The sequence below is a fragment of the Colossoma macropomum genome, unplaced genomic scaffold (genome assembly GCF_904425465.1).
Source record: "Colossoma macropomum unplaced genomic scaffold, Colossoma_macropomum, whole genome shotgun sequence".
Taxonomy (NCBI): Eukaryota; Metazoa; Chordata; class Actinopteri; order Characiformes; family Serrasalmidae; genus Colossoma; species Colossoma macropomum.
In genome coordinates, this window is record NW_023494795.1 from 28164390 (window position 1) to 28185478 (window position 21089).

Consider the following 21089-nt stretch of genomic DNA (forward strand, 5'->3'; position numbering starts at 1 on the left):
CTGGATTTTGAAGTTCTCTGACCAATGGCATTTCATTTTTTATTGTTTCGGTATCTTATTTACTTAATTTACTGTTTTTGATCACTTTTTTAGTTCATTTTAGTTTGTAATTCTTTTTATTGATTTTAAAGCTCCCTTAAGATCATTTCTTTGTACGGTGCTATATACTATTCACATTTCATTATTTATTTGCCTTTACATAAATCAGAAGTTAAATAAGGCCATTTAAACTTGCATCTAAAAAGGGAAAACTAAGAATACTCAGAAAACGTTTCATGCCATTAAAGTAAAACGGGTCCTTCCTCCTACTGAGTAAACAGTATGTTATATTTAGTGGCTGTGTTGAAGGAGAAAGACACCTCTTTAACGATCCCATTCATTATTCACTGTGGGAGTTACAGATGGTACGTGTGAAGGAGACTGTTTCTGTACACTAATGACGACTTGTCAGTGTGATATGCCCTATACTGTTGCCTGTAAGACTGCAGATGTTCGTACAAAACAAGGCTAAGTCATCAGAACGAGTTAGAGCTGGTGCTAAATGACATGTTTTGAAGCACATTCGATCATATATTAAATGAATAGTGGGAAAAGAAATCATAATGAACTCTCAGGTTGTGTACTGAAGTAGTGTAAAGTTCAGTAATAGTGAAAAACAACCATTAAACTTGTAAGTAACTGCTAGAATGCTGATCTATTATTGAATTACCTCTAAAAATATTGGTAATACTTTAATGTAGGTCAGCGTTCCTAAGGCCACATGACACCTACTTAAGCCCTTCATGACAGTGGACATAGACTTACAGAAACATTTCTAACCAATTATTTCAATAGGTGTAATTTGTCATAAAGGTTGTCAGCTTTGATATGGCCAAAAGTATGTGGACACCTGTCCATCAAACCTATATAAGGTTTTTGGACATCTCATTCCGAAATCATGAGCATTAATATGGAGCTGGATCCCCTTTGCGACTATTTGCCTCCACTTATCTGGGAAGGCTTTCCACGAGATTTTCAATTAACATTCTAAAATGTTTTTGTATGCTATAGCGCTAACATTACCCATCACTGGAACTAAGGGGCCCCAACCCTTAAAAAAACAGCCCCAGACCATTATCTCTCCTCTACCAAACTTTACTGTTAGATGCATTCCAGTGGACAGCATTCACCTGGCATCTTGCAAATATAAATGTTTTACACCACCAGAGCTGACGCTTTGGATTGCACGTACTGCTTGTGTGCAGGCTTGTGTGCAGCTGCTCAGCCATGGAAACCCATTTCATGAAGCTCCAAAAGCACAGTGCTGATGTTGCTTCCAGAGACAGTTTAGAATTCTGTAGTGAACGAAGCAACAGAAGATTTTTTATCTGCTATGCACTTCAGGACTCAGCTCTGCTGTCTGCAGTTTCATGGCTGATCAAAGGCGGCATCCTGTGACAGTGCCACATTTAAAGTCACTGATCTCTTCATTAAGACCCATTCTACTTCCAGTGTTTGTCTATGGAGATTGTGTGGGTATGTGCTTGATTTAAACACCTGTCAACAATGGAAGCAGCGGAAACACTTGAATTAAATAATTAGGAGGGATGTCCACATACTTTTGGCCAAATAGTGCAGCCTGTCAAATCTGTGCACTTAGATAAAGTGAATTTAATTTTAATATTCAGATTTATGGGCTAAACTATGCCACATCATAGGCAAAGGTAAGAAAAGCCTTTGTGAGAGATGACAGCCACTGCAATTAGCCTTTATAAATGTTTATATAGTTTTAAGCCAATTGTCATGGCGAGTTTATTTAGGTGAAATGAAATAAAATGAAATGAAAATGAAATTAACCTTTTAGCCAACTGTGTCTGAACACATCGGAATTAGACCTCCGCAGAGCAGTGGGCAGCCCTATCCACGGTGCCCGGGGAGCAGTTGGGGGTTAGGTGCCTTGCTCAAGGGCACTTCAGTCACGTACTGTCAGCTGAGGGGATTGAACCGGCAACCTTCCGGTCACAAGGCTGGTTCCCTAACCTCCAGCCCACAACTGCCCCCTTAAAAATATGAGCGCGAACGCAGTCCCCTACCACCAGAAATTATGCAGTCAAGATTCCCGCATTTGGGGAATTCGCAAGGGTCAGCACAACCAAAGTGCAATGGCCGAGCCTCGCCCTGGGTGAACCACCTTCGTGATCATGGTATCGCCCCTGCCAGGTAAGGTGTCATATAGTTTAATGAATTCTGCCCTACAGTAATTTATTTTCTGCACTCTGTTGCACCACAGAGCTCTTTAACTTATCATACTGGAGTGAGTGCTCTATGTGGATTATTGTTCATTGTTCCCTATTCTCTTATTTGTTCTTATGTGTTGAGCCCACTAAGGCAACTTCTAACCAACCATGTTGGTATGGCTATAAATATTAAATCTTACAGTCCTCTGCAGTTGTAAACCCTGTGGAAGCTGCTATGTCGTAAATACCTGATCGAAAAATACATCAAAAGTATGGAGATGCAGAATCACTGAAGCTTCACCTCAATTTTCAGGCGACTGTATGGCCTGGAGAGAGAGCAACGCTGCAGTGGAATACGAAGAAGGGTGTGCACGCTTTAAAAACAAGTCACTGTTTACTAACTTCACAACTGTGTTCACTGAGATGAAACAGAAAAAATATTTACATGATATTTAAAACAAGATAGGTCTCAGTAAATATACAGGGCATGTTACAAAACAGCATTTACTTTTCCATCTCAAATAGCACACAAATACAAATCCTGTGTCATACTGCACGCAGCATGTCTTGCTGCTTGTGTTCCATTTCCATACAGAAGGCAGGATGTTCCTTTTCTTTCTTTAAAGGAGGAAAAAAATAGAAAAAAAACAGTATTCCACAGACACTGCAGCTGAACAAATCAACCTGGCACTCAGGATAAAGGAAACTGAACTGTACAAATTAAAGATTGCAGCAAAAACAAGACTTAAAACTCTAAGGGCCAGTTTACCGCACATGGCTTAAGCTTACTCATGGACTTAATTGCAGTGAAGATGGTGAATCACCATTGGAAATTACTTTTAGACTGGTCCTTAGGCCTTTACAGAGTGAGCATGACTTATTTAAGATTTATGTGAACATCAATAAATTAATTAGAACACATGTATAACTAATGATGTCTTGTGAACACAGTTTTTCAGATGGCAAAAATGCATTAAATGGAGTTCGTCCGCTATTTGTTCAATTATTGCCAACTTTTGCAGGTGATACAAACTCATTCGATCCAACTGTTGTCTCTGGTGCAACCAAAACTTTTTCATAAACATCAAAAAGATTAGTTCACTTTCTGCTTTGTTATAGATGGTGTTAGCATAAAAAAAGCTCAAAAAGGCCTCAAACCGAGTTACATAAACCCAAGCTATCTGCAAAAGCTCTCAGCTTCTCAGTGAGCCAGTGAAACTCTCCATGCCCCTTTCGGCTTTTCAAAAATGGAAAGCAGCCTGCCCAGTGACACCATGTGCCCATTTGGTGAGGAGCAATGGACAGTTTGTTATTTATTTATTTATTTTTTGTGGAAAGAACACCATGAAAAAAATCATATGTTCAACTATTTCGTACTTTCATGTTGTTTCTTTGTTGTGTTGTGTAACAGTCTTTAGGCTTAATCTGAGTCTGGAAAACTGGCCAAAAATCTCTGAAACTTAATTGTTAAGACCTAATGAACAACAGGACCTTTGTTCCTTTTTGCACCAGAAATCTGATTTTATACTCCTTCTATTTTTACTCCTTTTTATTCATTTCATTTTACTGTGAACACTTGCCCATCCCAAAGTCACCGACTCGCACTTAATAGGTCCATGGACATCCCATATGAACGACATGAAATACTAGGTGCTCTTCAGTAAGACGCTCCTCATGTCGGTGAGCACCATGCCTCTGTAACTGCGCTCCAGGCCTTCCATATACTCCAGATAATCACTGACTCTGAAGCCGTGGATGGGATCCTCCTACAGGGGGAAGAAGCAGAAAGTCATGGCCAGTACATGTGGATCAGAACAGCCTTTGGATTTATGTAAATGCAAAAAAAAGGAAAAGAAAGCAATGATCAGAATGAAAACTAAAGTACTGTGCAAACGTCTTAGACCATTTGTGAAAAATGATATGTAAAGCCATTTATCTGGGCAGTAAGCATTTATTTGTTAAAAATCAATAAATAATACAAACAAACAAATAATCAATCCATTAGGGTTGTTTTCTGTGTGTGTTAGCTTAACTATTTCCAAAGCTCTCCTGTCCAGATACAAATACAGTACAGATACAAATGAGCCTGTTTTTTATAATAATAACAACAATAACATAACACAGACTAAGCAGGTTTATTTAGAGGAAAAAAGTATCACACAAAAAAATTCTGAAAGTTGATAATATGGAAAACTCATTATTTAGTCACAATTTGCTCTTCATACCATACACTTTGATGAACATGATGCTTAGACTGCTGATGCTAAATCTTCACAAAGTGTTTTCAAATAGCTGTTTATTTGAACTGAAAAGCAGTGACAAAATTCTAATTTTAACAGCCAATATGTTCTCAGACTTTTGACAGACAGTGTAAGTTAGGGCGGCTTGTGGTATAATCTTGTAGCTGTTTCAGGACTCATCAGAGTGCTTAGTTACTGATGAAGGTACCTGAATGAGTGGCAAATGGTGTTGCTTTACTACTATGAATTTTCACCATAGTAAATCAAACAAAGAAGCTGCTGGTGTTCTCAGAACAATGGACTGACCACCTCAGAGTCCAGGCCTCAACATCACTAAATGTGTTTAAAATTACTTGAATTGTGAGAAGCAGAAAATACAACAAACTTCTATGACTAAAATTTGGAAATGTGGAAAAATATCCCAGCAGATTACTTTTAAGGACTGAAAGCGAGTCTCCTGAAAAGAATGGAAGCTGTGTTTAAGGAAGGTTAACACACTAAATACTGAAATAAATTGACATTTAGTTGTTGAGGCCTTTATGTTACTTTGTTCAGTGTGCATTTTCTCTTCTGAAAAATGAATTACTTGTACTCAATGGCTGGTTTGAACCTAAACTAAATTATTGGCGGGTGGATCTCTGACTTTTGCACAGTACCGTATAATTCCAAGTAAAACATGGAACTCATATATTCAAGTCAAATGATGGTTGGAAAGTGCAAAAAATGTTACTGCATTAGAAAAGCTCTTTCCTCCAACTCCAGCGATTCTGATCTCTGCTTTTATCTCTATATATTCTCTGAAAGCTTAAATCCAGTTCAAACACAGATAAAATAGGCAAGCTTTCATTAATCCTGAAAAGATTATGTTTGGAGATGCAAGTTCTAGCAATGATTTGCCTGTCGTTACAAATGCTGTAAAAGGCCAGGCAGCCGCAGCGCTTCATACGTGTTCTCAACAGGGCACTGCCTAATGCACAGTGACATTTCACTGTGTACAAGCAAGTTGGTTGAGACAGAGCAACATTAATCTAATTTTATTTCCTTTGAGTCAGCACATGAGTTTAATGCCCTAAAATTACTTCTCAAATTACGAAAGGACACTATGGAATATGGAAATGAGAGAAAGGACAAATAAATCTTTACAGGTTTGATATTAAATAAAATATTACTGCAGCGTAAGCAAATTATGGTCACAAGTGCAGAACACAGTACCTACAAGCAATTACTCTATTTGGCAATGACATGCAAAATCAGCCCACTAATTAGTCCATATGAGTCAGCAAAATCCAAGCCAGTAATTGGTTTCAACTAGTACAAAGCCAGTGATAAAGTATTGATGATGATTAAAATATAATAAACCATTACAACTTCTTCCAAAAACTTCTAGCAATGGATGATTTAACAGACCAATACAAACTCAAATAAATTCAAATACTATGCATTAGTTTCATATATGTTTTGAAGTATTGATAAATTTTATATTTTGCTTTTGTGACAGAGAACATAAAATGTCTCAAAGTTTGTGGACATCGGCTCACCTCTCAAATCAAGGGTATTAATAGGGAGTTTGCTGCTTTGCTGCATTAACAGCTTCTACTTTTCTGGGAAGGCTTTACACCAGATGTTGGAACATTGCTGTGAGGATTGGATTGCATTCAGCCATAAGACTATTAGTGATCCCATCCCAGAAGCATTGAATGGAGTTCAATCACTCTAGAGAATGCAGTCCCACTGCTCCACAGCCCAATGTCTACCTGATACTTGGCATTTGGCATAGTGACCTCATATGTGGCTGCTCCACAGTGTATCTTTCTTTCGGTCAGTGCTTTTCTATGGAGATTACACAAGCTGTATGTGAGTCAGCAATGGGTGCACTGTACAGCAGCTGAATATCCCATTCCACCAAAACATGAGTCTGTTTCGGAGATCTGAATTGCAAGACCTTGCAGCACCATAAGTCAACCACTGTCTATTACTGGTGAAAAATGGATTTTGCAGGGATTTACAGTCCATGTGTGGAACTGTAACAACAAGCCAGGGAGGCTTTATAACTCCCAACACAAATATAAAATTGCCAGCATGTGTAGCACTGGGCCCACACATGTGTTGTCCAAAGGCCTACAGGAGGGCTGATGTTATTGCTGGATAGTGGCTGTAAAACCTGTTTGCATGTGGTCACTTTTATACTGGCCAGTGACAGTGCCTGTTTCTAACCACTAAAAATCCCAGGCTTATTACATAGGAAGGCTTATTATTCAGTAACTACAGAAACAGGCTGAGTTATTTTAAGGTTACAAAAGCGTGTAATTAAACTTTGGGCCTGCCAGTGGGCCCTGGCCATTTAAGGGGTTAAACAATAACAACGATCAAAGTAAGTCATGACCATGACTAGTCAACACACTCACAACAGACCTGCCATAAAGGAATACTCATCTGATAAACAGCACTGTTTATAATGAGATGTGTTTCACTAAGATTCAGCACGTACACTATTAAATAGAACGTACTAATTAACTACAGAGTCTGTAATTGTAGTTTTGATTGAAATATGATTTACAGAGATGTTCTCTTTCTCAGCCACTCTCTGTTTTACACGCACTTTCATTCACAACAGCCTTTCTATAGCCTCACTCCTGACGTATTTGTATGATGTAACAAAAGCACTATGTTAATGACTGACCTGCATGGAATAAGCAATCACGGTAGGCCTGTCACAATCATACAATTTAAGCTGATGATTAATTGCCATAAAAAATTGCGATTAACAAATTTATCTCTATTTTTTTCATTGTATGCAACTATTAAAGTATAAGCCTTAAGCAGCCAAATTGGCTGTTTAACTACCTTGCTTCCAAAACATCAAATAAACAAACATTACTCACTGCTGCCCTCTAAAGGTGTTATAAACAAACATCAAATAAACAAACATTACTCACCGCCGCCCTCTAAAGGTGTTATTAACAAACATCAAATAAACAAACATTACTCACTGCTGCCCTCTAAAGGTGTTATTAACAAACATCAAATAAACAAACAGTACTCACTGCCGCCCTCTAAAGGTGTTATTAAAAAACATCAAATAAACAAACAGTACTCACTGCCGCCCTCTAAAAGTGTTATTAACAAACATCAAATAAACAAACAGTACTCACTGCTGCCCTCTAAAAGAGTTATTAACAAACATCAAATAAACATTACTCATTGCTGCCCTCTAGAGTTGTTATTAACAAACATCACATAAACAAAGTTATTAACAAATATCAAATAAACAAATATCACTCACCGTTGCCCTCTAAAGGTATTATTAACAAGCATCAAGGAGTGGCTTCTCAATTTACGTAGTGCATAACACCAAAAATATTCCATGCCCAATACATTCAGCTGCCCAGCAGCAGAAAGCATGCCCAAACTGTCTACTCATCTGTCTAAATATTAGCACTGCCATTCCAGTTAGTTATAGCCAACAGTCAACATCACTACATAAAATCAAATTTTTCTCCTGTCATTTTTCCTATTTTAATGTTTGGAGTCGTTCACTTGAGGCAAGACAACATATATCAGCTTCAATTGTGCCACAGAGAATACAAGTAAAATGCTTCTTTGAGTACCTCCATACTTAAGAAAACCCATGAAATCTTTTTTTCCCTCAGGATATGATGAAATATTTATTGGTCTGGCAATTCACACAGGATTTATAAAACCTGTGGTTATTTCTACAGAAGATATAAGCCATTGTTAACTGTACAGATGCACAAGCACACAGTCCATGAAACTGACTGATATAGTGGATTGGGATCAGACTAAAATCGCTGAGAAACACTGGTAACAATCACCTCACTTTCCTATGTAAAACTAATCCTCTCTAAATAGTGCTTACAGTGCCTATAAGAAATATTCATGTTTTATTATCATAGAACATTGAATCACAGTGGATTTAATTTTTTTTACACTGATCAACAGAAACAGACATTCAAAGTGAAAACAGATCTCTGCACAGTGGTTTAAATGAATGACAAATATAAAACACAAAGTTTCTGACTACATAAGTATCCACCCCCATCAGCTCAGTATTTACTAGGTGCGCCTTTGGCAGCAGGTCCATAGCTTCATATTTGAACACTGCTATTTCTCCCCGTTCCTATTTGCAAAACTGCTCAAGCTCTGTCAGGTTGTATGGGGTCATGAGGGAACAGTCTTTTCAAGCCCAGACACCAATCTCTGTTGGATTGAGATCTGGGGCCGTATTACAGAAACGTCCCATCTAGTTAAGATCTGATAGGTCAAAATAACATTTTCACAAATTTGTATAACTGAAGCAAATCTTATCTTTATTTAGGAATCTTATATCACAGCATCTTATCTCAAGTTAGGAAATCTTAACTTACTTCACTGAACTTGATAATCAACTGTCATGTATGTTACCTAGCAACCAAGCATATGCGCACAGCTGAAATGTAAACACGTAATCAAAATAATGAGTTAGTCAGCCAGACAGCTACCGTTACTGATGTAAAAAAGGTCAAACAAAACTAAAACGTTATAAACTTGAAGTTATTAATATTGTGATAGTGCCTTGTGCTGTTTATCAGAGTGTCGCATCTCTCCAGTTTCAGTTTCCGTTTCCCAAACGCTTTAGAGCAACCACTCTGTAGTGTCTTCTGGGCTTCTCAAATGCTAGAGGGCGCTCCCTAGCGAGCCCACAATGAAAGGGTTAAGATGAAGCATTTTAGCAAAATCATAGTTTAAAGTGCTTTAAAGATTTTTAATATAAAAGAAAACATTAATTTCCTGAACACAGAACAGCATAAAAAATTTTAACACCTCTGTAATATTTTTCAGCACTTTTGAACGAGTTTAAAACGCCGTCTCATGTACATTTATGATATCATTGAGTACGAACAGCCAATGAGCTGCTTTGCTTGCCAACCAATCAACACTCAGGTTAGGGAAAAGTAAACATACAGCAAAGATGTAGATAAATGTAACATCATTATGCTAGTTATATTGAACTATGCTGTCTGTCACAGCAGAAAACAACAGAAACTGACAGTCTTAACAGAAGTTAAGACACCTCTGGGGTTGTCTTAAGGTTGGACAGTATTTAGGAAATTCTGTCTAGTTATGATGCTTCTGTAATACTGTTTTTTATCTGGAGTTAGGATAAGATTATGAACTAGAACTGCTGTTCTGTAATAGCTTTCGTCCTAAATTTAGTCCTTACTCAAGTTGTCAAAGTGACTAAACATAAAATAAGATTTAAGTTAAGAGGTTTCTATAATACTGTCCCAGGATTCCATTACATTAACACTGATGTCTTTAAGCCATTTTGGCTGCATGCTTGGGGTCGCTGCCATGTTGGAAGTAAATTTTAACAAGGTTCAAGCTTCTTGCAGACTGCATGAGGTTTTCCTCCAGGATTTTCCTGTATTTTTCTCCATGCGTTGAACCTTCACTCTCACAAATATTCCAGGGCCTGCTGCAGAGAACCATGCCCACAGCATGATGCTCCCACCACCAGCTTAACTGTGAGGATGGTATGTTTATGATGATGTACAGTGGTGTTTAGTCTGATGACCAAAAAGCTCAATTTTGGTCTCATCAAATCATAGAACCTTCTTCCAGCTGACTTTAGAGTCTTCCACATGCCTACTGGCAAACTGTACCCAAGAGTTCATATGAAATTCATGAAACAGTGACTTTCTTTTTTGCCACTCTCCCATAAAGCTGAGACTGGTGAAGCACTCGGGCAGGAGTTGTTGTATGCACAGTCTCTCCAATCTAAGCCACTGACACTTGTGACTCTTTCAGAGTTGTCACAGGTCTCTTGCTGGCCTCCTTCACCCAGGTGCTTGTTCAGTCACTTGTCATTTCAAGGTTTGATTACTGCAATTCTTTACCGTCTGGTCTTCAAACGTGGGCCATTAAATCTGATCTGGAATGCAGCAGCATGGCTTGTCTTCAGTCTTCCTAAAGTCACTCATGTCACTCCACTGCTGCGTTCCCTTCACTGACATCCTGACCGCATCAGGTTTAAAACACTGATGCTTACCTAAAAAAGCCAAAAATGGACTAGCCCCTGACGGCAGTGGTCAAAACTCTGTACACTGAGCCCTTCGAGTTTCAAGTACAGCTCAGCTTCACCAGCCAGCCTTTAAAGTGCATGAAACATAAGCATCAAGACTCTTCTTTGTCCTGGCACCCAGGTGGTAGAACGAACTTTCACTGGCTGTCTGAACAGCAGAGTCCTTCAACGTTTAAAAGGCCGACTGAAGACGCATCTCTTTGTGAAGCATTTAAATGAACAGTAATGTGGCACTTATGGAATGAATTGTATTACACTTATGCATTTTGTGCATCTTTCTCTCTAGGTATTAGCAATAATTCTAGTTTTCTGGCAGTGTCTTTGCTCAAGGCCACATTTAGCCTATTTGAACTAGCTAGGATACATTCTTCATAGCTATTTGAACTAGCTAGGATACATTCTTCAAGTCGACAAGAAAGTACTCTTGTAAGTTACTAAGATAAGAGTGCCTAACTGTAAATGTCTCGTTCTTGCATGGTCACTTAGGTTTTGTGGACAGTATGTCTGTGGCAGATTTAAAGCTTTTGTGACACTTTCCATTTATTTATTTATTTATTTAAGATTTTAACCCAATTATCTCCCCAATTTAGTCGTCGCCAATTCCACCCGCTAGTCAGGACTCCCCCAATCACACGATACTATCAATGCTAGGAGGGCGAAGGCTAACACAGGCTTCCTCCGAGAACCGCTTCTTTTCGAACCGCTGCTCACGCAACGTCATTGGACAGCCGAACGCGCTCAGAGGAAAGCGCCAACCGCCATATCTGTTATGTCAGCTAACAGACGCCTGTGCTGACTAGCATCGCGTTAAGTGATGGGGGGAGAAGGAGGGCGCCATCCTACCCACCCAGAGAGAGCGAGAATCCCGGCTACGGATGGCTGTAGCATCACCAGGGTTCTCCTGATGATAGGGCCAACGCTTAGATGGTTGTGCCACTCGGGAGCCCGGCACTTTCCATTTTATGAACGATTTTTTTTATTCAATCACCTTACACTCTCAGAAAAAAAGGTACGAAATTGTCACTGGGGCAGTACCCCTTCTGTCACTGGGCTGGTACCCTAAAGGTCTCAGTACCTTTAGTCAGGGAACATAACTGTACCATAATCTATTTAAATTATATTTTCTATGTTGTATTGACTCCACACACCCCATCTCGTCTCTAGGCTTTTTATTGTATTGTTCTGTTTTAAATTATTAGGTTATGAAAATATATAAGTACGTACCTTTCCCCGGGGAAAAACTTTTTATTGTACACAACTAGACCTTAAAACCACTGCTGTACCATTGAGGGTACATGTACATTGTTTGTACCTTGATGAACAAAAAACGACTTGTACAGTACATTTATTTATAACAGTGTATCATTAAGATGCCTGGAGTGTTCCTTGCCCTTCATGGTGTAGGTTTTGAACTGATACTGACTGACCAGAAGTTGCACTTTCTGTATACAATGTATTTATACTATGATCAATTGGAACTCCTTGGCTCCACACAGGCCAACCCATTTAACTAATTATGTGACTTTTAACATGAATTAGCTGCACCAGCAATGATTTAGGAGAGTCATATTAAAGGGCTTGAATACTTGTGCAATCAGGTTCTATGTGTTTTGTATTTGTAATTAATTTACATCACTTTGAAGAGATGTTTTCACTTTGACATGAAAGAGTCTGTTTCAGTTGATCAGTGTCAAAAACAAACTCAATCCACTAGATTTAATATTCTGTTATGAAAAAACACATTTCCTAGGGGGTAAATAGTTTTTATAGGCACTGTAAGCCATGTTAACTTTTCTTAAATGCTTGTACAGAGCCAAAACCAATGTACAGAGCATTATCTACTTTAAAGCATTATCTGATTTAAAGCTATTGTTTAATGCTAACTCAATATTATTAAATATTATTACACATTTGAACATTGACTGCAATCCTATCTGACTAAGACTTTCTTTGAGTCAAATGAACTTGAATTTCCTCCAAAAAAGAGGCCATTTGAATTTTCCAGCTCTGTCACTTATTACTTGAAAATATCAAAGCAATTATCACAACAAACATGGAAACCATAAAGAGGAATGGTTATTACCACAGAAAACAAAATGTACAGATGTTTTCTCTTTAGATAAATAAACTCCTGTGGCTCCAGAGAAAATAGTGTGGACATCTAATAGAAAGAGTTCTCACTGCATTTAAATTGAATATTTCAGCCCAGTCAGGAGAAAAACAGGACATTAAAGACCTTGTTAATGATAAAAAGAAAAAAAAAGCCTTAAAATAGTTCTGTGGGAGGCTTTGAACTCCCCACGTAAACTGCACTGCGGTCTTAAGAGCGCTGAAAGTATTGTACACTGACAGGCAATTTTTTTCAATTTGTAGAACAAAGGATGGCTTTATTTTTGATTCATGTTTCATCCGAGTCATCCTGAATGGATTCGCTTTGAGTCTTCCATTGCATTCAACTTCAGAGTGACAGCAAAGGCAATTCCGAGAAGTAATTTCCATTTCAGTTTTTAACTTAGATTAAAGATGTAGATAGATATGTTCTGAATTCTTGGATATGCACAAAAACCTGCAATGCTTTCAGGCACTTTTCAGGCACTGGAGTGAAAGCTGCTCTCTGTTGTTCTTGGTTTGTCACCTTGAACAATGTTCACACTATAGCACAAGTGGCAAACTACATAGGGCCTAGGACGTAGCAATGGTAGCATTGGGCGGACTGCGTTAAAGTGATAAATCAGTCAAAAAATCAAATGTGCAGCTTTCCCCTTTTCACCAAATTTAGTCAATCAGCCAAGAAATGTTTGACGTCCAAAAAATTCACAGAAATACACTGCACAGCTAAAAAACAGTAGTGGTAGTCATCTTGAAGTGTGAATTTTGTCTGTACTTTTGTCATTTAGTGTCAGAAACCACATTAGCAAGTCTATCTGAGATTACTTAATAACTCAACACAGTTTAGGATGCATGATGATTTATGCATGTTTGCACAATGTTAATTGGTGCACATAAGATTCCATTACTTAGTTGTTTAGTTCCACTGCAAAACTACAAAAGCAAACTTCAGACAGCAAACCTACTTTGGCTGAAGGATTGAAAACTGTATAAATTTGACCTGCTGGTAAAAGCATTGCTTTAAGCCTGCAATGCAGTATGTGGCACGTCACCTTGAGGAAGACCTGCAGGTCCTGGGTCTGTGCGTGCTGGAGGATGTCCTGCTGCAGGTGCTTCAGCACGGCAATGCACATGTACACCTGGTAGTCTGGTCCCATGATGATGCACGTGGACACATAGTGACAGATCTCAGGCCAGTCCAAGTAGTTCCAGAAACACTGGCCCAGCCACTGTATACACATCTGTGGAGACAAGAGAGGAATACTGACAATATGATGACAGCGGTGACAGCAGTTTCTAATGCTAATAAATCATACAGTACTGTGCAAAAGTTAGACCCTCTAAAGAGAAAACAGTTGCACATTTCATTTTTTGCAGTACTAACCATTCCTCTGTATGGTTTCCATGTTTGTTGTAATAACTACTTTTGATATTTCATTTTCAGTCAAAACAGCTGTTAAGTTATTCATTGTCCAGCATCAGGAAAAAAGCAGAAAACATCCAACAGAAAATTACACAGAAGCCTCAACAACTAAATAAAACAGCAAAAATGCCTTTAATACAGCTTATGGATTTTTTTCAAGTTCAGTCTTAGAAGCCGGTTGCATTTTCTGCTTCTCATGATCCAAATACTCCAAAACATGTTTATTGCTGCTGAGGTCTGGACTCCGGGGTGGTCTGTCTATAATTTCCTTTTCTTGGTAAGAGCTTTTTGACAGCTACACATCCTTTCAGGCTCATTGTGTTGAGTTGTTTTCTCACAGTAGAAGGATGGACAGAAACACCTGTGGATTCTTTCAGATCTGAAGCAAAAGTGGACCTTGATTTTCTCCTCTCTTTCAAAGATGAAAGCTTTAAGTGCTGTTTATCTTATGGGGACAGCTTTAGTGGTCTATCAGGTCTTGCACGGTTGTTAGAAGTCCCATTTTCTCTTTCGCCTTCTTTATGAAAGTGGATTGTCTTATATCCCATCTCCAGAAATTTAAATAAATGAAATGATGTTCACTTTTGCACAATATTGCATTGAATATCATATATATAATCAAAATATTACTATTTGTAGTAGGACTGAATGTGTGTACTTCCCATATGTTGTATGCATGTATGTGAGTACCAAGTACCATTCTCTAGCAGATCTAGAGTTCTAGATCAGTTCTAGATGTTCAGATGTTCTGGGCAAATTTGTGGAATGTGTATATGTCTTCAACAAATCAGTGGGCTTGGAAAGGAAAAGGCCAAATAATTAGCAAAATCCTAGTCAGTTTCAGCTGTTAAAAACAGCCTGAATATCCGAAGAAGTCACAGTTAGCTGTTAGCTGATGTAACATGCATTTCATTGTGAGTGTCACGTGTCCCTCCAGCTCTGAGGCTTCCATGAACTCTATCTCCCAGAATCCTTTGACTTAGGTTTTTGTCTTTGGATCTGGTTGCCTGGTTTTGTTATGTTTGTCCTGTTTTGTCTTTTGATCTCTCTGTATTTGACCACAGCCTGTTTTTCGACTTTGAGTTTTGCCAAAGCCTCCACAATAAAGCCTCATACTTTGTTTTTTTACTGCAAGTGTCTGACTGATTTGGTTATGTTACAGTGAGATCTAGACTGCATAATAACTAAGTTAACATTTGAATTTTGTTATGACTATTTTATCTTAAATGTTTTTGCATAAATAAAATATTTAAAATGTGTTAAATCTTACCTAATGCCAACAATATTTTCAGAGTATTTCTGTCTTTGTCCCCTTTAAAATCATTCAAATCTGCCCTGAAAGTAGCTGGTGAGCATGCTTGACCATGTTGGCCAGAGTAAAGTAGAACAGCATGTGGAATTAGGGCTTTCTGTGTGTTACAGTGTTTAACTGTTCAAAAGAAGCTCCATGCTGCCTTTATTGTTAGATGCAGTGAGCGAAAGTGTGCACACATTCAGAACAATAATTCACTAAGGAGGTGATAACTGAATTGTTTAATCAGAATAACAAATACAGGTGTCTAAAGTATATGTCTATTGTTGCTCAAAATGATATGAACAATATTTTGTTTATTAGATTTTGCTCTTTACATATTAAGATAAATGCAACTACTTTTACATGCACACCAACGATTCAATGTTAGTTTAAGACTGTTCTCTAACTAAATCTAACTAAACTATGATCAGGTCACATGATTGTCACCTTCTGACTAAGGTCGACCTAAGATTAGTCCAATTAAAACATGCGGTCCAGTCAAAAGAGACATCCTTCATGTGGAAAATTCTGTCAGAAATAGACACTGAGTATTTAAATAAAAGAAGGAGAAGAAGATTCAATTTCTGGATTAATCAAAGTGCATCATTAAGGGGACGTTCACCAATGTAAAGTCCGACTATGCTGATGTGTATGTAAACGAGACTATAAACTGACTAGTCTTTTATACAGCTCTTGTAAACGTCTTGGTTTGGTCCAATTTCATGGACGGACCAAGAACGTAGTCTAGTTATCGCGTGCATGTAAATATAGTTACTAAGGAATTGCATAAATAAAGAAGAACAGGAGATTAAAAGGCAGAAAAAGCTGTTTTTTGGACCTGCCTTTAAAGCATTAACAGATTGATCATTATGCCTTGGTAACTTAATATGGTCATACCAATACAGCTTCTCTGAGTTCAGCTGAGAGAGAGAAAGAGAGAGAGAATATGAGAACATACAGTAAAGCTCACCAAGTTAGCTCTATGAATTTTTAAATGTAATCAATACTAGATGACTGCTACACTAGTTCAGAGAGAGTTGTGAAGTTCTGTAGATTTCACTGGCTGTGTGCAGTCAATACAGCCCAACGCTGCCTAATCGCAGCACCGTAATTAACAGCAAAACAAATCACAATCAAAAACGCACTGCAGGACGAGTTCCATTTAGAACGTATAATGCGTCCCTAATGCAAACACTGTGGATGCATTATACAACAAAACAATTACGTCTAATGATCCCGAGCATACAGTATTCACTTTGATCCTCTCCTGGTTCTAAGGCTGAACAGAATGCCAAGTCATATTAATCCATCTCTCTCTCTCTCGATTAATTATTATGCCTATCAGCTGCTGCCACGGTCCGGCCCTTCTGCTTCTGAGCCACTCCAGAAGGCAATCTCTGCAGTTCCTGGACATCACTCCAAGTTTCTTGAGCGGCTTTGTCTGGAATCTCAAGCAGACTCGTGGGAGCTCAGGCACGGCTGCCCTTCTCTGATGGAGGTGACACTCAATTTCAAATCACTTTTCTTTCCAACGTTCAGAGACGTCCACGCTGCTGCAGGTCTCTAGATTTAGTTTTGAATGGGAACTTGCTCACCTCTGTCCAGCAGTTTTCACTTCGAATAAACTCTTATTTTGAAAAAATGTATCATAAGTTAAAACGTAACTTCTTAATGAATCAGCAGGGATTCTCTGGATTGTTATCTGAGATAACGAGTTAATTACCTTGTTATCTCAAGATAACAAAGTTGTTATCTTGAAATTACAAGTTAAATGTTGTAGAGATAACAAGATAATTAACTCATTATCTCGAGATAAAAACTTTTGTTATCGCGAGATAATATACTTATCTCAAGATAACTTGTTGAAATAAGTTGATTATCTTGTTATCTCAAGATAACAAAGTTGTTATCTTGAAATAACAAGTTATTTATCTTGTTATCTCAAGATAACAAAGTTGTTGTCTTGAGATAATGAGTTCATTATCTTGTGATCTTAAGATAACGTTATCTTGAAATAACCAGTTAAATGTTGTTATCTTGAGATAACAAGTTTTTATCTCAAGATAATGAGTTAATTATCTTGTTTTCTTGAAATAACAAGTTATTTATCTTGTCATATTGAGATAAAGTTGTTATCTTGAAATAACAAGTTAATTATCTTGTTAGCTTGAGATAAAGTTGTTGTCTTGAGATAAAGGGTTCGTTGTCTTGTAATCTCAAGATAACAAAGTTGTCGCGATTAACCATATGTCTCATATTTGCTCAAATCAGACCCAAAAGAGATTTTTTGCCATTTCAACAGCAGTGCATTTTGTTTTAGCTATGAGTGGAAAGTGTGAATAAAATAAGCTTTATTATTACTTTCAATAATTCAGTAACATTATTTCATTATGTGAACCTGTACATGTAAATGCAATGTCCAATTTTCACCGCAGACATCCAGTGAGAGCAACAGTGGCTGCATGTTCCAATATATATATATATATATCACATACAGTACTATGCAAAAATCAAAAAATCAAAGGCACGTAGTTCAAAATAGTTCAAATAATAATAGTTCAAGCAAATAGTTCAAAATAATTTATTTCCACTTATTTTTGTAAAAAAGCACTATATAACGTAGTACATAGAATAGAGAACAAACAAAAAACAAAAAAGTAACAAGAACTTATCTTGTGAGCTAGTTAGAAGAACACAGGGTTGGTTGCACATTCCTCCTGGATGCCAGCATTCATTGCATGGATTTGGTAAATTCCATCATCAGCACACATGTTTCAATTAAAAGTAGGACTGATTAGCCAAACCAGGTAATTGAATGATGACTGCAAATAATACTAGGCTGTCTCAAGGTGAGGTTTGGAAATGGCTAAGAGAAAAATGGCACACACATAATTACTACTTATTGTATTATGGTTGTTTTTATTCTAATATTAGTGTTTATATGACCAATAAATACTTACTGCCTGGTAAAACAGCTTTTTAAATACAACCTTCTCAGATGCTTAAAACTTTTGCACAGTACTGTATATCACATATGCAGTCAATGGTTCCAACTCCTTCAAGATAGTAGGTTCTTGCCTTCACTCTCGTTCATACAGCTTGTAGACTCTTGTTCCAGTTGAGCTTTCAAGGAAAACTCAAGCTTTCCAGGTTTTTCTTTAAAAACAATTTAAATGTTGTATTTGAATGAGAGAGCTACAGTCATAGATTCAATCAAAGCAACATGCAGCGTGCGAGTCGCTGGGCTTCAGCCTGCACTACTACAGATGGTTTAAGAAAATGTGTTAATAGAGTTAAAAAGAATTATAATTCGTGATGTTAACACGTTATAAGCGCTTTCAAGTTGATCTTCCAATAAAATATTTTTTATAGAAGTGAAGTGCTATGCATTTTGATATTATTTAGTTAACATTTTATTGCTTTTTTTTCTTTTTACACAAAATAATCACTAGATTATTCGACTACTAACATAAGTAACAGTAACATTTCTTTTTTTCATTTTTCAAATTTGTTGCAGTAGCAGAGGTCCTATCTATAAAACTTATACACAATAGTGTGCAAGTGTTGGGGTATCTCTGGTTAAATTAAATGTTTTGTTGATTCTGTAATTGCAAAAATGTTAAAAAAGTTTTCTCTACAAAAAACACACTTAAATATGGAATTTTTTGCCAGTTTTAGTGCACAATTTCTGTTTAGCTGCAGGATTCAACATATTTGGAAAAAAAACAACATATATAAAGCTTAGCACCAGCCACATTTTATGTTTTACTGTTTTCCAATATCCTAAATTGAGCAAATAAACAGTAATTGTGATGATGAAAGATATGTTCACTTACTTTCAAGAAAATGACCAGGGGTGCACACACATTTGCACAAGGCTGTATATGCACTGACTGAACGCACTGTGGATGTATTGAAATGCATAAAGCGCAGGATCTGTCCTCGCTGACAGAAGTCACATCTGAAGTTAAGTTTGTGAAGTACAATTGAGGTGAGAGGGAGATGTGATCAAACAAAAAAAATCAATGCAAAACTTTCTCTGTATTTAAAACTTCAGGCTGGGGAATAACTTGAAGGAAAGTAAAAAGTTCTGTAGCCCTGAATTTCAAGTAACCTTGAACAACAACTGAATAGCCATGAATTAGCAGGAATTAGCTTTTCTTTCCATTTTATGTGTATGTTTATAAATTGTTGCTGTCATAAGAAAAACTTGTTTGGTTTTTATTTTATCTAATTTCATTTGCACATGCAGGCAGTCATTTACATTGCATGAATATTTCATGATGAATGGAGCAAGAGACACAAGAGAGAAAAGCAAACTTTTTATGTTTTTTAAAGGGGAATTCCAGTAGTTTTTCAAAATTTATGTTTAAATAAATCATGAAGATATAACTCAGGGTGGTTTAATATGAAATGCTCTTTTCTAGAGAAACTTACTGCATCAGAATTGCTCACAGTGGTGGTGATAGGAACCAGACATGTGAAGAGTTTAATGCCTTTAAAAGCTTAATTAGAAGTACAAAAGTACATGAAATGGTCACAAATACATTGCCTGGAGCATTGTTTTACGATAGTTTTGGTTTAAAATATTATATGTTTTGGTTTAATATACATATATATTTTTAATAATGCATTCATGGTGGAGGCAAAACAGTCCCCACTTTGTTTGCATCTCAGAGAATTTTTGTATAATCAGTGAAATTCCTCTTTAAGTTGAAAACCTTTTCTTTCTCCTGTGGCAATATGTAACAATGATATAAGGTAATGTACTATGGAACATAATGCTGTTGTTGCAATAAAAACTTTGAAACAGTAACTTTACGAACCAGTAAAACCTTTGAATGAGTAACTTGAATTCTGTACTCTTAATATGAGTTCATGCATGCACTGTTTTTGTTAACAAACTAAATTCTATTGCTCCAATTGTCATGAAATATTCACACACCATAATGAGTGGCTGGTGTAATCAAATGATGTAAAAACTATTATGAGGTTCTGATACAGGAGCTGTGATGTAAATGCTAAAACATATTAGAAAAAAAATTATAGTGTACTGATGATGTGCACTGAATCTGACAACCGCTAGATGGTGCTGAAGAGGCTGGGTTGAAGGCATGAGATTTGAGTACCTGAGAGGGAGTGAAGCCAGACATCCTAAACGCTGAGAAGACCAGAGGCACCTCTGCCTTCAGCAGCATCTCCACGTAGTGAGCAGTGCACGAGTACAGTGGGGGGATTCCAGACTGAGCTATTTCCACTGGTAGATGCATCTGAACAATTGAAAAAATAGAAAATTATTTAACATTTTTTTATAAAATAAATTTATTTATTTTTCACAATTTACATTGTGTGAAAATTTCATGATGACTGCACCAATAAAAATGCTCCAAAATTACTTAGAATAAAACTTTTACATTAACCTGATTTAAAATTAAGAGTGTTTTTAGCCTCTACTGTAAATTTACCATTCTGGAGATGCATGTTTGTCTTTGGACAGATGATATATTAACAGCCTTGGTAAAATTGAGCAGCATACGTATGCACTGGTAGCCCAGCATAGTGCTGAGATGACACCCAGCTGTATGTGTAATTAGAGCTAAATTAACTAAATTAACTTCTGACAGATCACAGATCAAATGTGCATACAAGAATAAATATTAGGCTTAACACAGTATTATAAGCAACGGCATTTAAAATGCTGTATGTTGCTCTTAATCTTGAATTG

General features: G+C 37.1%; 1 protein-coding gene and 1 non-coding gene across 2 annotated transcripts in view; both read right to left on the reverse strand.

The window, feature by feature from the left end:
* Positions 1-2043: 2043 nt before the first annotated feature.
* LOC118816353 lies at positions 2044-2207 on the reverse strand. The gene has a single exon (XR_005007869.1). It is a non-coding gene; the product is annotated as a U1 spliceosomal RNA (small nuclear RNA).
* A 395-nt stretch (positions 2208-2602) lies between these two features.
* tbc1d32 (TBC1 domain family, member 32) overlaps positions 2603-21089 on the reverse strand; it is a 69898-nt gene continuing 51411 nt past the window's right edge. Inside the window, exons 32-34 of the mRNA XM_036582093.1 lie at positions 20494-20634; positions 13700-13888; positions 2603-3982 (exon numbers count right to left, since the gene is read on the reverse strand). Of these exons, the coding sequence (XP_036437986.1) occupies positions 3863-3982; positions 13700-13888; positions 20494-20634 (450 nt within the window). The 3' untranslated portion in view covers positions 2603-3862. The remainder of the gene's footprint in view (positions 3983-13699; positions 13889-20493; positions 20635-21089) is intronic.